Source organism: Monodon monoceros, unplaced genomic scaffold (assembly GCF_005190385.1).
Source record: "Monodon monoceros isolate NGI ecotype Baffin Bay Population unplaced genomic scaffold, NGI_Narwhal_1 Super_Scaffold_21, whole genome shotgun sequence".
NCBI lineage: Eukaryota > Metazoa > Chordata > Mammalia > Artiodactyla > Monodontidae > Monodon > Monodon monoceros.
In genome coordinates, this window is record NW_021703778.1 from 63,943,305 (window position 1) to 63,962,476 (window position 19,172).

Below are 19,172 nucleotides of genomic sequence, written 5' to 3' on the forward strand. Positions count from 1 at the left end.
AATGTGGCAACTAATAAAAACCAAGACAGCAGTTGATTCCAAGAGAAAGATACTTATCCACACAGTACTGTTACAGCAGGAATGAGACCAGAACAAACTTGTGAATCACAAAGCAAAAGCAGTCTTGAAAGTGTCCAATCAAATACAGGTCCTATATAATCAACGAGAAAAATTAAAATTCTACACCACAGTGTAAAATTTCGTGAGTATATCCCTATCCCACAAGTAAAAACTCTCTTTTATGTTCACACAGCAAAACCCAGCAGCAATATGTCCTGTCAACAACTGAAGAACATTGCAAATGTAAGAACTCCTTGACCAACTGGTCATGATGACTTCGTACAAGATGCCCCAAGCTTTGCCTTCCCCCACCTGCCAAGTGAAGTTAATGACAAACACTGACGGTCCTATCCCAGGAACTCAGGAGAATCTGTGTTCTCCAAAGACCACGCTTGTGGATTTCTCTGAAGCTAACAATCAGATTTCCTTTCCTGGGAATTTCTTGCTTAACTCACCCAAAGCATTTTTTTAAAGAAGCAATACCTGTACTTTCCAGATAACAAGGTGGCCTAAAATATTATCAAGTGTCACAACTATTCAGGTTCATCTTGTAGTTCTTGCGCCTCTGACTGGTGTACCTGTGAGCTGACATTCGGGTCTGATAATATATTCTGCAACTGTACATGTTCATTTGTAAGTGGAACAATCTCTCTGGGCGGGCAGTTAGGAAACCCAGATTGAAACTGCTAATGTGAGCTGACTTCAGCTGTTGATGAATATGTAGTCAAGCCTTGACCAAGGTTTCCTGAACCCTGGCTAAAATCGGAAGTCTTGAGACGGCCCAAAAATGAATTCGCACACTTCCCTGATAGTGAAACTTTTTAAAGAGCAGATGTCAAGATGATTTAAGAGGAGCTGAAATTTAACGTCTCAAGAAAACTTATCAGCAAATTAGGACAGTTCAGTTTTCAAGAAAAATCCGACAGATGCTAAAGAAGAAGTCATTTGGGTGATAGTTATTAGAGAAAGAACTGATTGGTTTTCTTCCTTCTCACCAGTTGTGGGGCCTATAGAGATGCTAAGACCAGAAATATGATGGGCTGTCTGCTGAGGTGGGTGACAAAAACAATCTCCATGTTTACGTGGCATAGAAGACTTTCACTAACATGCAACTTGGACAATTCAATTTCAAAGTTCTGTGTCAACTGTCTTTTCAGGAGCTTTCTCCCCAACTTGTCATTGGGCCGTTTTATTTTGGGCCCTCTCCCCCAAATCATGAAAGTAAACGTGAGCCAAAAAAACCAAGATGACTTCTGATCTAAATCTTTCTATCAATTTAATATTTGAACTACATAAAGGAAGCTTTAAATCTTTCTACATTTACATTATGCTTAATCCCTAAGAATTTTCCTGCTGATTTTCACAGTTAGAAAGGCACTCAAAACCTACCCACTCTGGCTATATCTTGATTTTGTTTTAAAGCAGGTACAGCTGATAGAGTTCATTAAGCCTCTGCTGAAAGACCAACCTGTTCTATTGCCTGTTACTGGAGTGCCACTTTTTTTCACTAGCTACCACTCTCATGCTGTCACTCACAACCTTCCATGAATTTAAATCCAACCACGGGTTATTATTTCTGCCATAGGCCAATGAAATTATCCTTAGGGATGACAATTCCTTAAAGGTCCTTAGGGATGGATGGTCTATATATTAAGTAACATCTATGGTCTCTGTCCTATTCGTTGAGGGGTATTCTTTGTATCCAGTGGAGTTGAACTAGTGGTTTTTGTCCACTTATCCAGGAGCCAAGTCATAATGCAAACAGTCAGCAGCTTTCTGTATGTTGCCAGGTGGCCAGGAGTCCATACCCCAAACCGCCATAAACAGTAGGCACAACCATCCGCCCCTGTTCAGGAGAGGCCCAGGACTGAGCTAGCAGAAAGACTGAATTACTTACCACCTCTAGAGTGGGTCCCACCAGGCCAGGGACGAGCTCATGGGCAAGGCTGTGCAAGGAAGCGCTCTGTACCATGCCTGCCCTGCGGATATACAGAGGACTTCAGTCTCCTGCACTGTCAATCTCTCAGTCATCATGAGCTCAATTATGCACCGACAACAGCAAGAACAACAACAACGACGACAACAAAACAACCCCCAAAACGCTAAGGGCCACAGACTACCCTGGTGGAGGGACAGCCAACTGGAACCATGTGTTGAGAGACGAGGTGCTGTCCTGAGCATGTGTCCATTACGGGCCTGAGCTTTGCCTCTTTCCTCAAACATTCCACTGAAGCCCACGGGAGAGCCACGTGGAGAGACAGCAGGACTGGGCCCTACAAGTCAGGCAACCATCAAATTGGATGGGGTTGCTTTTGGTTTTTTTGTTTGTTTGGTTGGTTTTTTTGCTTTTTATGTTTGTTTTCTACAAATACAGATAGACAGACAGACAAACCCAAGAGCAGATTTCAAGAATCAAGTGAGGCACAAGATAAACTACTTTGATGGTACACAGATTTTCTTTTTCCTCCAAATTGTTCACATGAAATCAAAAATTTTCAAAGCATAAATAGGAAAAATTGGGGGACACATCTTTGTCGGCCCTGAATTGTGCCATAAATATCTCCATTGCTTGCCTTAGAAGGATGCCCAAACACATCTCGTAGGTAGCACATATCTGTGGTCTGAAATAGTTATCAAATTCTAATGACACTCTTAATCGAAAGTCTAAATAATATGCTGGTCAAGTACAGTGAAAGTTGACTGCCTGCCATCAATGACGTATTGGTTTCATCCTGAGAATCAAGGCACAGCCAAACATCATTGCTCAGAATGCAGATCACAACACTTTACACTGACGTGAGTTTGTAAACTTATGGTGGAGTTCATATGAAGGCAGTTGATGAAAGCAGTTGAACCTGAGAGGTGGGAATGAATACAGAGGATAAATCCAGCGCACATTTCCACATCAAACTACCCATGCCATTTACCAGGGCCCCCAAAGGCCACACGAGCGGCAGCGCCTAGATTCCCCGTCAGTATCTCTGCTCCACAGACACAAGTACAAAACGGCCTAAATCGTGAACTAGTGGTGAGGAAAAGGAGACCAAAGTTTAAAAGAAATCAAGGTGATGTTTCCTAGAAACATACCAACTCGTCTAAGAAGGATCCAGAGTAAGGGTGATCAGTAAGTAATTAATTGATCCTCCTGGCTAGATTTTATGGTTTTTCTAAAGATGAGTGGCTTGAATCGCTAGAATTTATCACACTATGTCTAGACTCTCTTTAACACACACTCAGTACAAACAGGTGGAGATGTACCACTTCCGACCACTACAGGTAGAGAAGTATGACCTCTGTTGACCATGGATCACAGCTGAAACATTAGTTTATACTTGAAAGGCCACAGCAGCCAGACATATGCGAATTCCAACTCTTCAGAAAACTTTGGACAAAAAAAAAAATGCATTACTTACATGTATGCGTCTTCTTTGTTACTGAGATACCTAGAAGAGAAGAAACAATGACAAAGGTAAGAAAGGAGCCTGTGTGCACTTCTTAGAATGTACATCATCCCCAGTGTACTCAGAAACGCATTTTGTTCAGATGGGGATGCAGAGGCAAGATGCATCTTCATCTCATATACAGCATCACTGGATCTACCCCAGTGTAACAAAACTATTAACGATGGGGCCAGCAAGCATGGCCTACTGGCTTAAGAGGTTCTGTGGTAAAAAAGTAGCAGCACGGACAGTAATGAAACAGAGTGAGAGAAGACTTATTTTTTAAATTAAAAAAATTTTTTTTGCATTACACGGGCCTCTCACTGCCGCGGCCTCTCCCGTTGCGGAGCACAGGCTCCGGATGCGCAGGCTCAGTGGCCATGGCTCACGGGCCCAGCCGCTCCGCGGCATGTGGGATCTTCCCGGACCGGGGCACGAACCTGCATCCCCTGCATCGGCAGGCCGACTCCCAACCACTGCGCCACCAGGGAAGCCGGAGAAGGCTTATTTTTGATTTTAAATAGGGGAGATGATCATGTTTATAGGCAGAGTGGGGAAGATTTAAGGCACAAGAGTGTGAAGCCAACTTAGACAAGAGTGAACTGAGCCACAGAGCAATGAATTTGCTCTGGCCATTGATTTTGTGTTTACTTTTTAATGAAAATGGCTCTTTGTGCTTACATGAAGCATCACTTTTAATGGTGAGGGAAAATACATCCACAAAATGTACCTCTCTGTCTATACTTGTTAAAGTCAGAAGGGGAATGACGGCTACTTCTTGGCAATGGCAGCACAATGAACAAAAACTATATGAAAACATAAGGGGCTCATGAGTCAGCACCCTTGATACTTCTAAGATGCTTTATAGAGAGCGGGTGAAGAGTGGAACTGGGCAAGATTCTGCACATAAGACCGCAGAAAGATAACGTGAACGCACACTTCAATGCAAACAGTGCTATCGCCACTTCAGAAGTGCTCCATTTTGAATTCTGTATGCTTCATTCTTCTTGGGGGATATTCTTGAGACCAAATAGGCTCAAAATCATAAAGCTCTTGAAAACATTTAGCCTGTGACTAAGAAGTGTGGTAAACCTTGTGTGTCTTTTTTTCTTTCAAGTTATTAAAATAACTATTTAACCCTCCTCTGGAAAGTAACACTGTTGAAAAATTTGGCACTCATATCAGACCTATTACTTAGCTATGGAATGTATCGGACAGGGAAGAAATCCGTTATGAAAATCCATGGTATAGCACAGGGAGAACAGCTCGGTGCTTTGTGACCACCTAGAGGGGTGGGATAGGGAGGGTGGGAGGGAGGGAGATGCAAGAGGGAAGAGATATGGGGACATATGTATATCTGATTCACTGTTATAAAGCAGAAACTAACACACGATCGTAAAGCAATTATACTCCAATAAAGATGTTTAAAAAAAAATCCATGGTAGACATAAAAAAAAAAAGCTAGTGCCAAAATTGTGCACCAAGACCAAAATCACACACTTGTTCCCCCACAAATTTCCACAGGACTTATTTAGGGAAGCTGAAATTACATAGCCCAACTCAAATTCTTTTTCTCCCCCTTTCTACGGAGAAAAACACAACTATTGTTTTTCATCGTGTTTGACTTGGCTTCGCATGGTGAAGTTAGAAGCTTCTGCAAGAGTCTTGAAGGCTCTCTCACATGGGAACTAACCAAAGGGTTTGAGGAGTTTTTGAAATAAGCTTTTTCATGGGAAGGGAACTGCCCCCAACAGGAGCAGTGAATCAAGCTGAAAATCTGAATACCACTTGCAACTCCAGCTCATGACACCAGCACCAATAAACGGATACTTTAGTGCTCTTTCAGCATTATGAGAGCTATATGTGTACTTTCCTTAGGAAATGATGCTTTTGGTAAAATCACTTTGAAGAGAAAGTGCTTATGCTGTCACTCCTGATTATTCAGAACCTTCACACAATTGGATTTAACACAGCCCCAAACAGACCTATCTATATTCGCTGAGTGTGGAACTATTTTCTCCTGACACCCAAAGGCCTGATGAAAATACCACTGCTTTGACTTTTCTACTTAAATTTATTATACAGTGTGATGCAGTATTCTCATCAAATATTTTCATGACGATTATAATGATAATAGATTTTGAAAATCTTTCCAGGAAAGCTGCCTGATCCTTGAGATCACAGCAGCACGGAGCTAAAACTTCTCATTTCTGTCTCCAAGAGACAGCATGACTTCTGTAAAAGCACAAACTCGACCCCTCAGTTTCGTTTAACTGCCAATTAGCGATCAGTACAAGTAATTGGGAGATATACCTACACAAGAGTTGCCAGATTTAGCAGAAACAATACAGGATCCCCAGTTACACTTAAATTTCAGACACTAGCAATTTGTTGTTTATCTGAAATTCAAATGTAACTGAGCATCCTGTATTTTATCTGGCAACCCTAACCTATACAAATAAAATGTAAATTATATCTATCACATGCAAGGAAAAACATAACAATAAATTAATAGATACACTTTTATGGAGAAAGGCTTAAAAAACACATCCCTCTCACAAAAGCAATATTTTTTAAAGTGCATTACAACTCCTAATTATGGAGACATAACTGTGCATAATATTTTCTTTTTTTCAATGTTTTTACTTAATAGCCATTATGAAGACAAAATTCTATTTCTCTAGGAAAAGCAAACGAACTGAAAGTGAACACACAAAAGACAAATTTAATGAAACAATCAGAAAATTTATTGGAATTCCCTTCCTTCTCCTCTCCTGAAAAATAACTGTGCTCACACTAATGTCTTGTGTCTCTCCTTTCTCTATAGAAGCTCCAGTTCTGCATATTAACTGACTCCACAGAAGTGAAAAAAAAAAAAAAAAAGAAAATGTCCTTCTCATTTCACAGATGGGTCAACTAAGGACAAGTTAATCATCACAATAAAAAGTTTTCTGTAGAAAGTTAATATCTGATGGGAAGTGAGTCCATGGTATGTATTTAAAGCTATCTAAGGAGGTAAAAGAACTGTACTCAAAAACTATAAGACGCTGATGAAAGAAATTAAAGATGACACAAAAAGAGAAAGATACATGGTGTTCTTGGATTGGAAGAATTAATATTGTTAAAATGATCATACTACCCAAGGCAATCTACAGATTCAATGTATTCCCTATCAATATACCAATGGCATTTTTCACAGAACTAGAACAAATAATTTTAAAATTTATATGGAAACACAAAAGACCCCAAATAGCCAAAACAATCTTGGGAAAGAACAATGGAACTGGAGGAACCACGCACCCTGACTTCAGAATATACTACAAAGCTACAGTAATCAAAACATTATGGTACTGGCACATAAACTGATACATAGATCAATGGAACAGAAGAGAGAGCCCAGAAATACACCCATGCATTTATGGTCAATTCTTCTACGACAAAGGAGGCAAGAATATACAGTGGAGAAAAGATAGCCTCTTCAGTAAGTAATGCTGGGAAAACTGGATAGCTACATGTAAAAGAATGAAATTAGAACATTCTCTAACACCATATACTAAAGTAAACTCAAAATGGATTAAAGGCCTAAATGTAAGACTGGAAACCATAAAACTTCTAGAGGAAAACATAAGCAGGACACTCTTTGACATAAATTGTAGCAATATTTGCTTTGGCTCTCTCTCCTAAAGCAAAGGAAATAAAAGCAAAAATAAACAAATGGGACCTAATTAAACGTAAAAGCTTTTGCACAGCAAAGGAAACCTTCGACAAAATGAAAAGACAACCTACTGAATGGTAAAAAACATTTGCAAATGATATGACTGATAAGGGGTTAATATCCAATATAAATAAATAGCTCATACAACTCAACATCAAAAAAGCAAACAACTCAATTAAAAAACGGGCAGAAGACCTGTATAGGCATTTCTCCAAAGAGGACATGCAAATGGCCAACAGGCACATGAAAAGATGCTCAACATCACTAATCATCAGGGAAATGCACATCAAAACCACAATGAGATATCACCTCACACTGGTCAGAATGGCTATCATCAAAAAGAACACAAATAACAATTGTTGGTGAGGATACAGAGAAAAGGGAGCCCTTGAACACTGTTGGTGGGAATGTAGATTGGTGTAGCCCCTGGGGAAATCAGTATGGAGGTTTCTCAAAAAACTAAAAACAGAACTACCAAATGACCCAGAAATTCCACTCCTGGGAATATATCTGAATAAAAAACAAAAACACTAATTCAAAAAGATACGTGCACCCCAATGTTCATAGCAGCATTATTTACAATTGCCAAGATAAGGAAGAAACCTATGTTTCCATCAACAGATGAGTGGATAAAGATGTGGTACACACACACACACATACATATATAATGGAATATTACTCAGCCATAAAAAGAATGAAATTTTGCAGTTTGCAGCAACCTGGATGGACTTGGAAGGTATTATGCTCAGTGGAATAAGTCAGACAAAGAAAGACAAATACTGTATGATATCACTTACATGTGGATCTAAAAAATACAACAAAACTAGTGAATATAACAAAAAAGGAACAGAATCACAGATATAGAGAACAAACTGGTGGCTACCAGTGGAGGGGAGGGGCGAGAGGGGGAGGGGATTAAGAGGTACAAACTATTACGTGTAAATAAGCTACAAGGATACACTATACAACACGGGGAATATAGTCAATATTTTATAATAATTACAAATGGAGTATAACCTTTAAAAATTGTCAATCACTATATTATACACCTGTAACTTACATAATATTATACACCAACTATACTTCAATAAAAACCAGAAAAACCCTGGTATAGATAGTGCATCTAATAAGAGTAAATATTAAAAAAAAAAAAAAAAAAAAGATTTACTCCCCAAAGCATATCAGTCAGCAGTCAGCTCTATAACTAATTTAAACTTACAGGGTCCTGTCCCCCAGCCTTAGCTAAGCCAGGAATCCCCACCAGGGCTTGGGTGAAAGAGATACTTGAGAGGTCTGTGTGCCCTGGTTTGCAACCAGCAGCCATTTCTTCATACCCCTCCTCCTTAAATGGGATGGCTGGGTCTTCCGTTTCTCTTTCTTCTCATTTCCCCAGAGGCTGCACGATTCCTGTCTTTCTCGCCATAGAGCTCATCCTTTCTGAAATCACAGCAGTCTACGCTGTCCATCTTTGTCCTCAAGTGGAAGGGGTAAGACTTATCCAAACCTAATGCTACTAGCAGTGACCCTGAATCGACCATTCCGGGACAGCTGGGTTTTCTAAAGATAAATTATGATGAGTGTTCAGGAGGCAAATAGCTCTAATTCTACCCAGAAGTGGAAAAGAATAAACTTTTTAAAGGCAGTTTTTTTTTTCACATCTTTATTGGAGTGTAATTGCTTTATAATGGTGTGTTAGTTTCTGCTTTATAACAAAATGAATCAGTTATACATATACATATGTCCCCATATCTCTTCCCTCTTGCGTCTCCCTCCCTCCCACCCTCCCTATCCCACCCCTCCAGGTGGTCACAAAGCACCGAGCTGATCTCCCTGTGCTATGCAGCTGCTTCCCACTAGCTATCTACCTTACGTTTGGTAGTGTATATATGTCCATGTAAAGGCAGTTTTTAAGATAACTGGATTTGGAGTCAAGTTGACCTGAACTTACATTCTTAGTCCATCCACTTTCCTACCCAAGGCTAAGAGACCTTGGGCAACTTACTTCACTTCTCTGGGCCTGAATTTCCAGGTCTCTATAATTGTATATAATCATAATAATACTCAAAAGACTGTTGTGAAAATCCATACAAAATAAGGATGTGTAAAGACCTTTACAAAGTGGGAAGTGTGATATAAATGTTAATTATTAACTTTCACAAAAGGTGGGCAATGCACACAGTCTTACTTTAACAAAGGTGAATTAGAATGTTCTACTGAAAGCTATGTCATAGCTGCTCATGATTTCTTGGGTTTCACACTGACTCATAGCCCGGGATTCTGATTTTCAGACCAAGGGCTCTGACTTCAAAATTCATATCTGCTGGAGGAGAGCATAAGACAGAGAACCGAGTTTCTAAAAGCAAGTGTACTCTGTTCTAGACCCCAAACTCCCCTGGACTCTACTCTCTAAAATCAAGGGAAGATACTTGCTCATGGGCAGGTAAGCTAAGTGGGCAAAGGACTTGGATCACCACCACCAAAGGGTGTCAAACCAAGTCCAGATGTTGTGAAGGTTTTGATATACTTCCCAATGCCTGGGAAGTGACACCAAGATCCTTCCCCAGAGATTCACAAACAGACCACTGAGCAAGAGGCATGCACACCACAGAGACTGGGACTTCGTGGAGTTGTGGAAGAGTGATGGGTGGAACCAACTCTCTAAATGCAAAGCACTCACAAACCGTGAACCAAAAGTGACCTTGCTGGATGTTTTGGGAAAGTCACTTAACTTCTCTGGGCCTTAGTTTTCTCATCTGTAGAATGAGATAGCTGAACTACACGCTTTCTTGATTTCCCTTCTAGAGCCTTGATCAATGACTCCTTGCCGTGCTTTCAAGCTAACAAACCAAACTTCTTCTAAGCAACAGGCTGCCAGATCTACTTCTCAGTGTGAAAAAAATCTAATGTATCTCACAATCAAGGGCAACTCCCTGAAACTTTTTTCTTTTTTCTTTTAAAAACCAAAGAAGAAAGAAGGCAGTATCCACAAAACGTTGTATAAGTAAAAGATACACTTCTTTTGGGTGATATTTTTAAATTATCTGGGCTAGAGAAAAATGGTACCTTTTGATAAAGTTGTAAGACTCATAATCTTACCCAGCCCATTATATATATATATATATATATATATATATATATATATATATATATATGGAGAGAGAGAGAAACATTCCCAGGTAATGCTTTAGAGTAACTTCTAACTTAACACTATGATAACAATTTTAAATTGACCAGTAATATCCTTAAAATGAAGAGGAAAAAATCTCCACAACGACTCTCCCCAAACTAGGACCTCTAATACAGCAAAATTCCCTGACTCTATTTAGCCGACTATGCTTCAAAGTAAAGCAAAGAAAATGTCATGAAAATACTATAAATTTATCACTGTCAGGGTATCAGCAGTTTCAGAGTTACAGTTATGGCAAGAGCAGAGCACTTGAGGGATAGAATCTGATTTTTCCAATCAGTGCCAAATCTTGGACCAATTAACTTGTTTGATGGACTTCTTACCGTCTCTTGGTTTCTAGGCAATTGTGTGGGTACCAAGTTTATTTTAACTTTTTTTTTTGGTAAGAAATGGCATCTTTCCTTCTCCCCAGACATACCAATTACCACAATGGCATTTCCAGAGGCCCTGCATTTTGGACAAGTGCCTAGCTACAAAGATGTCCTTTTGCCACCTTGCTAATATTCAGCCTGTGTGCCTTCTCTTGTCCTCTCTCACAATGAGTTAACAAGTGTTGAGACAGAGATATATGCAACATGTATAAGTTCTGTGTTAGAATAAAAAACAGAAAGAAAAACAAACACAACAAAAAATATGTGAAATAACAGATACACACTACCATATATAAAAGAGATAAACAACAAAAACCTACTGTATAGCACAGGGAACTATATTCAATATCTTGTAATAACCTATAGGGGGAAAAGAATCTGAAAAAGAACATATATATATGTTTATATATATATATGTTATATATATATGTTTTATATATATATATATCTGAATCACTTTGCTGTACAACTGAAACTAACACAACATTGTAAATCAACTATACTTCAATAAAAAAATACCTAAAATAAGATGCTGTGCAGTTTTTCTTTTCTTCTTTTTGTTTTTAAATAGATCAGTGTTTCTCTATTTCAAGTGAGTGTGTGTGGCAGGGAGAAGGAGAGGTGCTGAATGATAATTAACAAAACCTGTTCTGTAATGGACCAGCTTGTTACATGCATGTACACAAGCCCCACAACACTAACTCTTCATTTCATTTCTAGAAAAGGAGGGCTCCAAATACGAAGGCCTTTGCAAGATTTATTCTCCCTCCTCACAAGACGCCTGCATTAAATAAGATGCCCATTATTCAAGTCGTGGTCTTGGGAGAATGGCTTAACCATTCTTGAACCTCTGTTTCCTTATCCATAAAATGGGGATAAAATTCTCAGTGCTAGGTTTATAGTAAGACTTAAATAAGGCCATTCACGTGGGACACATAGCAGAGTGTCTCTTTCCTTTTAAAGATGTTTCTAATTGCAGATACTTTGCACTGGATAAACAGAGAGCTACCCCTTGGGTGAAGACAGGCAATACCCATTAATTAGAGCCCTGCTGTTACAGAGGCGGATAATCTGGTAAATAAACGTTTGAGAGCAAGGGCAGAACTTTCAGACTAAAATCTGGAAGATTAGATCCCCCCTCCTGCCATAAAACCAACAAACACAGTGATAAGGTTGAGATCGTCTGGGTCCACCTGTTCCCTCCTGTCCTTCTCTTTCACTTCCTCATTGTAAGGAGCTGGTAGTTAAAACAGCAATTTATATGCAGCGTAAGAACATAAGATAAGAATCAAGGCCCAGCATGAAGGCTTTTTTTTTTTTTTTTGAATGGCTAACAATTGTTTCATAAAGAAAACCTATCACTTTGTGCTGGCCTGTGTCCCCGCTCGCCCCAGTCCTGACTTGTCCCATGAGCTTGCTCTATTCCACACTGTCAAGGAGAGAATCAGTGCAGGATTCAGATCAGGAACACAGCCCGAATAGGGCCTCGCCAAACAAAATGATGTTACAAAACAATGTCCTTGTCTAGGACAAAAGAGCTATTAATGATAATCAGTGCATATTATTGAAAGTGCTCCAAGTAATCTGTGGACTTTGTTTTAAAAATTCTTAATGGACACTAATGCTTAGGGTTCACTCAAAAGAGAAATAAATTATGTGCCAGGGTTGCAGGGACCAAGGACAACACTAGGAAGGCATCAAAACATTAGCAACATTACGACAATCAAACATTTTTAATTGCATTAAAAAGCCTTTAAAAGGATTGTGCTCGGCGGTTCCCCAGATCTGTCTCTTGCTTCAACAGTGTTTGAACGGAACAGACCCAGGGTCGCCCTTTCCTCCAGCCTCTGACCACCCTCCAACCTTCGGAGTCAGCCACTCAGCTATCCTCGGTCACCGGGACCAGCCAACACCATTTTTTGAGCCGAACTCCTTATTACCGATCAACCATGAGCTCCCAGATTCGTCAGAATTATTCCACCGAGGTGGAGGCCACCGTCAACCGCCTGGTCAACATGCATCTCTGGGCCTCCTACACCTACCTCTCTCTGGGCTTCTATTTCGACCGCGACGACGTGGCTCTGGAGGGCGTGGGCCACTTTTTCCGCGAATTGGCCGAAGAGAAGCACGAGAGCGCCGAGCGTCTCTTGAAAATGCAAAACCAACGCGGCGGCCGCGCCCACTTCCAGGACTTGCAGAAGCCATCTCAAGACGAGTGGGGTAAAACTCAGGACGCTATGGAAGCCGCCATTAACATGGACAAGAACCTGAACCAGGCCCTTCTGGATCTGCACGCCCTGGCTTGTGCCCGTGCAGACCCCCACCTCTGCGACTTCCTGGAGAGCCACTTCCTAGATGAGGAGGTGAAACTCATCAAGAAGATGGGTGGGGCTTCTCTGGTGGCGCAGTGGTTGAGAGTCCGCCTGCTGATGCAGGGGAACGCGAGCTCGTGCCCTGGTCTGGGAAGATCCCACATGCCGCGGAGCGGCTGGGCCCGTGAGCCATGGCCGCTGCGCCTGCGCGTGCGGAGCCTGTGCTCCGCAACTGGAGAAGCCGCAACAGTGAGGGGCCAGCGTACCGCAAAAAAAAAAAAAAAGAAGATGGGTGACCACCTGACCAACCTCCACAGGCTGCTGGTCCCCAGGCTGGGCTGGGCGAGTATCTCTTCGAAAGGCTCACCCTCAAGCATGACTAGGAGCCTCCGGAGCCCAGTGGCCTTTGAGGAGCCCCTCTGGTGTCGGGCCTTCTGCCTGAAGCCCCGCTCTGTGGCCAGTATGCAGCTTGTTAACCACACTGGAGCCCTCTCCCAAGCCATGGACCAAATGGAAACAATAAAGCTTTTTGCAGAAAAAAAAAAAGCCTTTAAAAGTCATTTAGAAATACTAATTATGAAGATAAATTATACTTTAACGTGAGGTTTCTTTTATGTTAGATTTGAGCCTATATTGACGATAATACTTCAGCTCCTTTACCAATCGAGGTACTTTTTACAACACACAAAAAAATTAATTTTAGTTTGAAAAGTGGTTATGAGAATGAATAAGAGAAATTTTTTCTGGTGTTTGAATTAAAAAAAAATGTTTATGATTGCACTCCATCTCTAGGTCATATTTCCTGACACATGTGCCCAGAAATATCTTTTAGTTTTGGGCAGGCAGGACAGAGCTATACACTCTTTCAAGTCCTCCCTTTATCTCTGACAAAACAGTTCCAAGCACAAAACATCATTCCTGGTCCCCCAGCAAAGGCAACATCAAGAGACCATCAGTCTATCCTAGAAAGAAATTTTGAGACTAAACTTATTTGGGAAACATCCACTTTCTCTTTTAGAGATGACTATTCACTGCATTACGAAAAGTCCATACCTAGGGAGGGTAATTTCTCCTCTTATGGCTTGCTGGTGCCAAATGTATGATTAGCACTAATGGACAGTAAGAATAATAAGAATCTTTTTTCTTTCACATTGATTTCCTTTTATCAAGTCTCTATCCTGAAAATGGAGTTACCCATTAGATATTACTTGGTTAACTTAAATTTGATCTTGGAGAGCTCTGGGCAGAGATGTGAACTGACAACTATTAACACTTCCAGCTTAGCCTTCTGGAATTGAGTAGTTTTATCTTGTAAGTGAATGATCCAACTCAGGTAAAGATCAACATATTTTACCATGCTTTTCCAGGAAACGCTTTACTTATATGCCTCTGAAATCTGTTGAAATTGTCCATCTTTGCTACTAATAGGGCAGGGACGGACTTGAATGATTTGTAGGTGACATGCTTGGATGTTGTCAAACACGTGGCTCTAGCTTCAATGCCCCAAATCAAAGCTACCAGAACTGGTTGGACAAGGATGACCCAAAGATTATGGAGTTGGGGCCCCAAAGCAAGTCAGGCTTCTCATATATTACGTCCTTGTATATGGATACTCCTCATATGTTATGTCCTTGTATACTCAACATAATCATACCTCATGGACCATGGATCCTGGTCAGCATACCAGGTCAAGGCAAGTAATGACTGAAGAAATCTCACCTGGTCTGCAGCCATCCCAAACCAAAGTCTGCTACTGATGTCAGAAGCATGGATAAAGCAAGGGTATACTAGTTATGGCAAAGGAGGAAACAATTCCATGGGTTCACTCGTGTGCTGAATCACCTAGAAAGGAGAGGGAATCTGTTGAAGTGGAAACAAGGGGAATTTGGCTCTAAATTTGGAGGAAATGAGCTCTACTCTCAGAACTAGGGTGAACTAAAAGCCCCAGAATCCAATGGGGTATCAAATAAGTATTTAGAAGTGGAGAGATGGCTTCAGTTATTCCGGAATGTACAGGATACCAAGGGTCTGTAAAGGTTTCTAAAAATGTCAACATTATCATCTTGAAGAAGAAAGACGAAAAGTCCAATGAAATCAACTATCTATAGCCTTTCCACTCTCCTCTGATGACAGTTTTTGGCAATTTGTCTGGATTGACCACTGCTGGGTGACAATTCAAGAAAAGAAGGTAGTTGCCAGGGCATTTACTTTGCATTCACAGAATTTATCGAGTGTGATAATTAGATGCAGAAACTCTTCTCCCATATGAGATTTAGAGTCAGGAAAACTGGATCTCAGGTCTAGCTCTGTCACTTGCCAGCTGTGTGAGTTTGGCCAGAATACTTCATCTCTCTGAGCCTCAGTTTCCTCAACTCTGAAACAAGGGAAATTTTTTTTCTCCTTTCATCTGGCAATGCAAACACTGGAAATGTAGGCTTAGGAAGTAGTTATGGACGAACACCAGGTTTTCAACACAACATTGTTTCTACAAGCAACACATGAGGGGGGAAACCACTCACATGTCAACAGTAGAGGAAGAGTTAAGTAAACGATGTATGTTGACATAATGGAATACCCTACCATTATTAAAATAATGAAAACTTAATTGCGGGCTTCCCTGGTGGTGCAGTGGCTAAGAATATGCCTGCCAATGAAGGGGACACAGGTTCAAGCCCTGGTCCGGGAAGATCCCACATGCTGCGGAGCAACTAAGCCCATGTGCCACAACTACTGAGCCTGCACTCTAGAACCTGCAAGCCACAGCTACTGAGCCCACGTGCCACAACTACTGAAGCCCGCGTGCCTAGAGCCTGTGCTCCGCAACAAGAGAAGCCACTGCAATGAGAAGCCCATGCACCGCAACGAAGAGTAGCCTCCACTCACCACAACTAGAGAAAGCCCGCATGCAGCAACAAAGACCCAACGCAGCCAAAAATAAATTAATTAATTTTAAAAAATTAAAAAATCTTAATCGCAAAGAAAGATGTCTTAAGAAAAACAAAAGACTAAAAAATATACACAAGATTAATGACATTGGTTATCTCTGAGTGGAGGAATTATGAATGATTAGTATTTTATCTTCTTTGTCTATGTTTTTTTAAATTTCTATAATAAAGCTGTACAAATAAGATTTTAACAATAAGAAAGAAAAGTCAATATTAAAATGAAATAATGAATGGAAATGTGACTTAATATCGGTTATTATCACAATCATCACCTCTCTGGGACCATTAGGAGACCCAGTTTCCTATGGCAACTACTAATTGCATTACACACTCCAGGGAACTCTATCTGAAGTCTTTAGTATATGTGTGATGGCATAGCTGGCAACTATAGGAGGGCCCCATGGTGATGGGCAATCTCATAATACAGTTGACTCTTGAACAACTCAGGGTTAAACCACATATAACTTATAGTTGGCCTTCTATAACCATGGTTCCTCCACATCCATGGGTTCAACCAACATTGGACTGTGTAGTATTGTAGTTTTTACTATTGAAAAATATCCGCCTGTAAGTGAACCTGTGCAGTTCAAACCCATGTTGTTCAAGGGTCAATTGGACTTGGTAAAGTAGTAATGGAACCACCAATCAACATGCTGATGAAGGTCTGAAAAATAAGCCTTTTTGAGTTGAATGTATAATGTTCTAGAATGCAGTGAGAAACCTGGACTCTGATGTTGGACAAGCCTTGACTCCTGGGCAAACAAGTGTCCTTTAGCTACCTAACAGAGGTTTTGTTTATCCTGATGACTAAGGGTATCTGATTGTGCTGTCAGCACTTTCTAGCATTCAGGTCCCACATGGGTTTGTGGAGACCTCTGCAGAGCATGTGTGGTCTCAGACACTGATCACAAATCCCTCAAGACAAGAGTGAGCCCTTTTGTCAGTACCCCCTGAGAACTCACTGGGACTCAGAGCCATGTCACGTGAAGAGCAGGATCTTTGGAGAGAGGAGACCCAGGCTGCAAGCCTGGCTTCACCACCAACGGTGAAGTCATTTCACTTTAGGCAAGTTACTTAGCCTGAGCTGCAGTTTCAATTTCTGTGGGATGGAGGTAAGAATACCTTCTTTTTGGGGCTGTTATGGTCATCAAATGGAACACACACCACAAAGCTGAAAGCTGTCAATGGTTCTTGAATTCCATTACCTAAGCAAGGTATCTTACAGCAATGCGATGGAATGTCCCCACGGAGAAGGGAATGAAAAAAGGCCTATATGTCCTTGGACTGTGGCATTAAGGTGGCACTGAGCTTTGGAACAAACTATGGGTTCTTTTTGAGACTGATATATCTTGTCATAATTTGTTTGATTTCAGTTAGCACAGCCCGCCCTCCCTCCCTCTCTCTCTCTCTCTCTTCCTGCTTCTTTTAGTCTTAAGAAGATTGTTAATGGCTTGAGTCACATCCCCCAAAAAGATATGTTCAAGTCCTAAGCTGTGGTACCTGTGAATGTGACCTTATTTGGAAATTGGGTCTTCACAGATGCAGTCAAGATGAGGTCATATGGGATTAAGGTGGGCCTTCAATCCAGTGATCGCTGTCTTTACAAGAGAAAGGAGAGGGATATTTGGATACAGAGACACAGAAGACACACAGAGAAGGTCACATGAAGATGGAGGCAGAGACTGGAGGGATGCAGCTACAAGCCAAAGAATGGTAAGCACTGCCAACAACTATCAAAAGCTAGGAGAGAAACTTCTAGAAATTCTCCCCTAGAGACTTCAGAGGGAGCATGGCCCTGCTGATTTTGGACTTTTAGCATCCAGAACTGTGACAGAATACACTTCTGCTCTTTTAAGCCACCCGGTTTGTGGCAATTTGTTACAGCAACCCCAGGAAATTAATACAAAGGTCCAGGAAACTTTAAGAGTTTATCTTGACAGTACTCTGGAATTTTTCAAAAACAGGATGTGGCAGTTTTCCTGGACCCCTTCAAATCCATTCTCCCATCTTCCATGGCAGGCACATTTTATTTTATTTCATTTCATTTCATTTTTTTAAAAATTTGGCTGTGCCATGCGGCATGTGGGATCTTAGTTCCCCGACCAGGGATCGAACCCACGCCCCCTGCATTGGAAGCGCAGAGTCTTAGCCACTGGACCGCCAGGGAAGCCCCAGCAGGCACATTTTACATGGGCAGACAGAGGGCCAGTTAGAGTTTGCATTTCTCAGAGTCCCTTGGGGCTGGGTACGGCCACAACACTAGGTGGTCCCCAAGAATTGTGATCTGAAGGAGGGTGTGTAACTTCCATGTCACTTAAAAGGAAATGAAGGAAACTGCTTGCCCAGATCTCCCCTCTCTCTCTTCCCGTGGACTGGAACTTGCATGAGACCGCCACCCAGTTCCAACCATGGGGGAAGGGCCATCTTTGGAGGCAGGACCGTAGAGCTCATGAGCCAGGCTTCCCTGGCAGCCTCCACTGGCTCAAACCTCACAGGCGAGAGAAGCAAATCCCTACCCCATAGAGGCCACTGTGTTGTTGAGTCTCTCTGCTACAGCAGCTTTTAGCCTTTACCCTAACAAATACAAATGATTAGGAAGTAACTCTCGTTTACAGTTTAGAACCACCAAATGTTAGATCTGGAAGAGTCTTAAGAAATTGTACCTCTCCCTGGTAAGGACTCAGAAACTTTAGGGCCTGAGAGCAATTAGGTGATTGGTTCCAAGTCAACCAGCCAATGAGAAGCAGGGTAGAGAATGGCGCTCAGCTCTGCAGGCTCTGAGGCCGGGCTGTGTTCAAGTCTCCCCACGATCATAGAAGACACCTCAACAGACCACCCACATCATTTGGAAGCATCACTTAAGCTAGACCAAAATCAGATCCCGTCAGCCTCTTGCTCAAACTCCTTCCATGGCTCATCAGGTCCTCCACGACCCAGCCCACCTGGGTCTCCAGCTAGTGTCCTCCTCTCTCTACCTGGCCTAGCTCACTCTTCTACACTTGGATTTTCTCTGAAGCTCTGAGCTTGCTCTGGCCCTGAGTCCTTTCTGCTTATGACTCCCTCTGCCTGGTTCAATTTTCCTCTAGATTTTCCGAGTCCTCCCTCACATCCACTCCTATCTCCGCTCACAGGCCACTTCCTC

The 19,172-nt window shown here is 41.5% G+C and overlaps 2 protein-coding genes across 2 annotated transcripts in view; one reads left to right on the forward strand and one right to left on the reverse strand.

Moving 5' to 3' along the window:
* RORA (RAR related orphan receptor A) overlaps window positions 1–19,172 on the reverse strand; it is a 728,434-nt gene that overhangs the window by 177,040 nt on the left and 532,222 nt on the right. Inside the window, exon 2 of the mRNA XM_029239445.1 lies at window positions 3,474–3,503. Within this exon, the coding sequence (XP_029095278.1) occupies window positions 3,474–3,503 (30 nt within the window). The remainder of the gene's footprint in view (window positions 1–3,473; window positions 3,504–19,172) is intronic.
* The window catches only part of LOC114905020 (ferritin, mitochondrial-like), a 63,665-nt gene continuing 48,177 nt past the window's right edge, over window positions 3,685–19,172 (forward strand). The window contains 5 exon segments of the mRNA XM_029239471.1: window positions 3,685–3,763; window positions 12,557–12,609; window positions 12,611–12,688; window positions 12,690–13,154; window positions 13,374–13,545. Of these exon segments, the coding sequence (XP_029095304.1) occupies window positions 3,685–3,763; window positions 12,557–12,609; window positions 12,611–12,688; window positions 12,690–13,154; window positions 13,374–13,545 (847 nt within the window).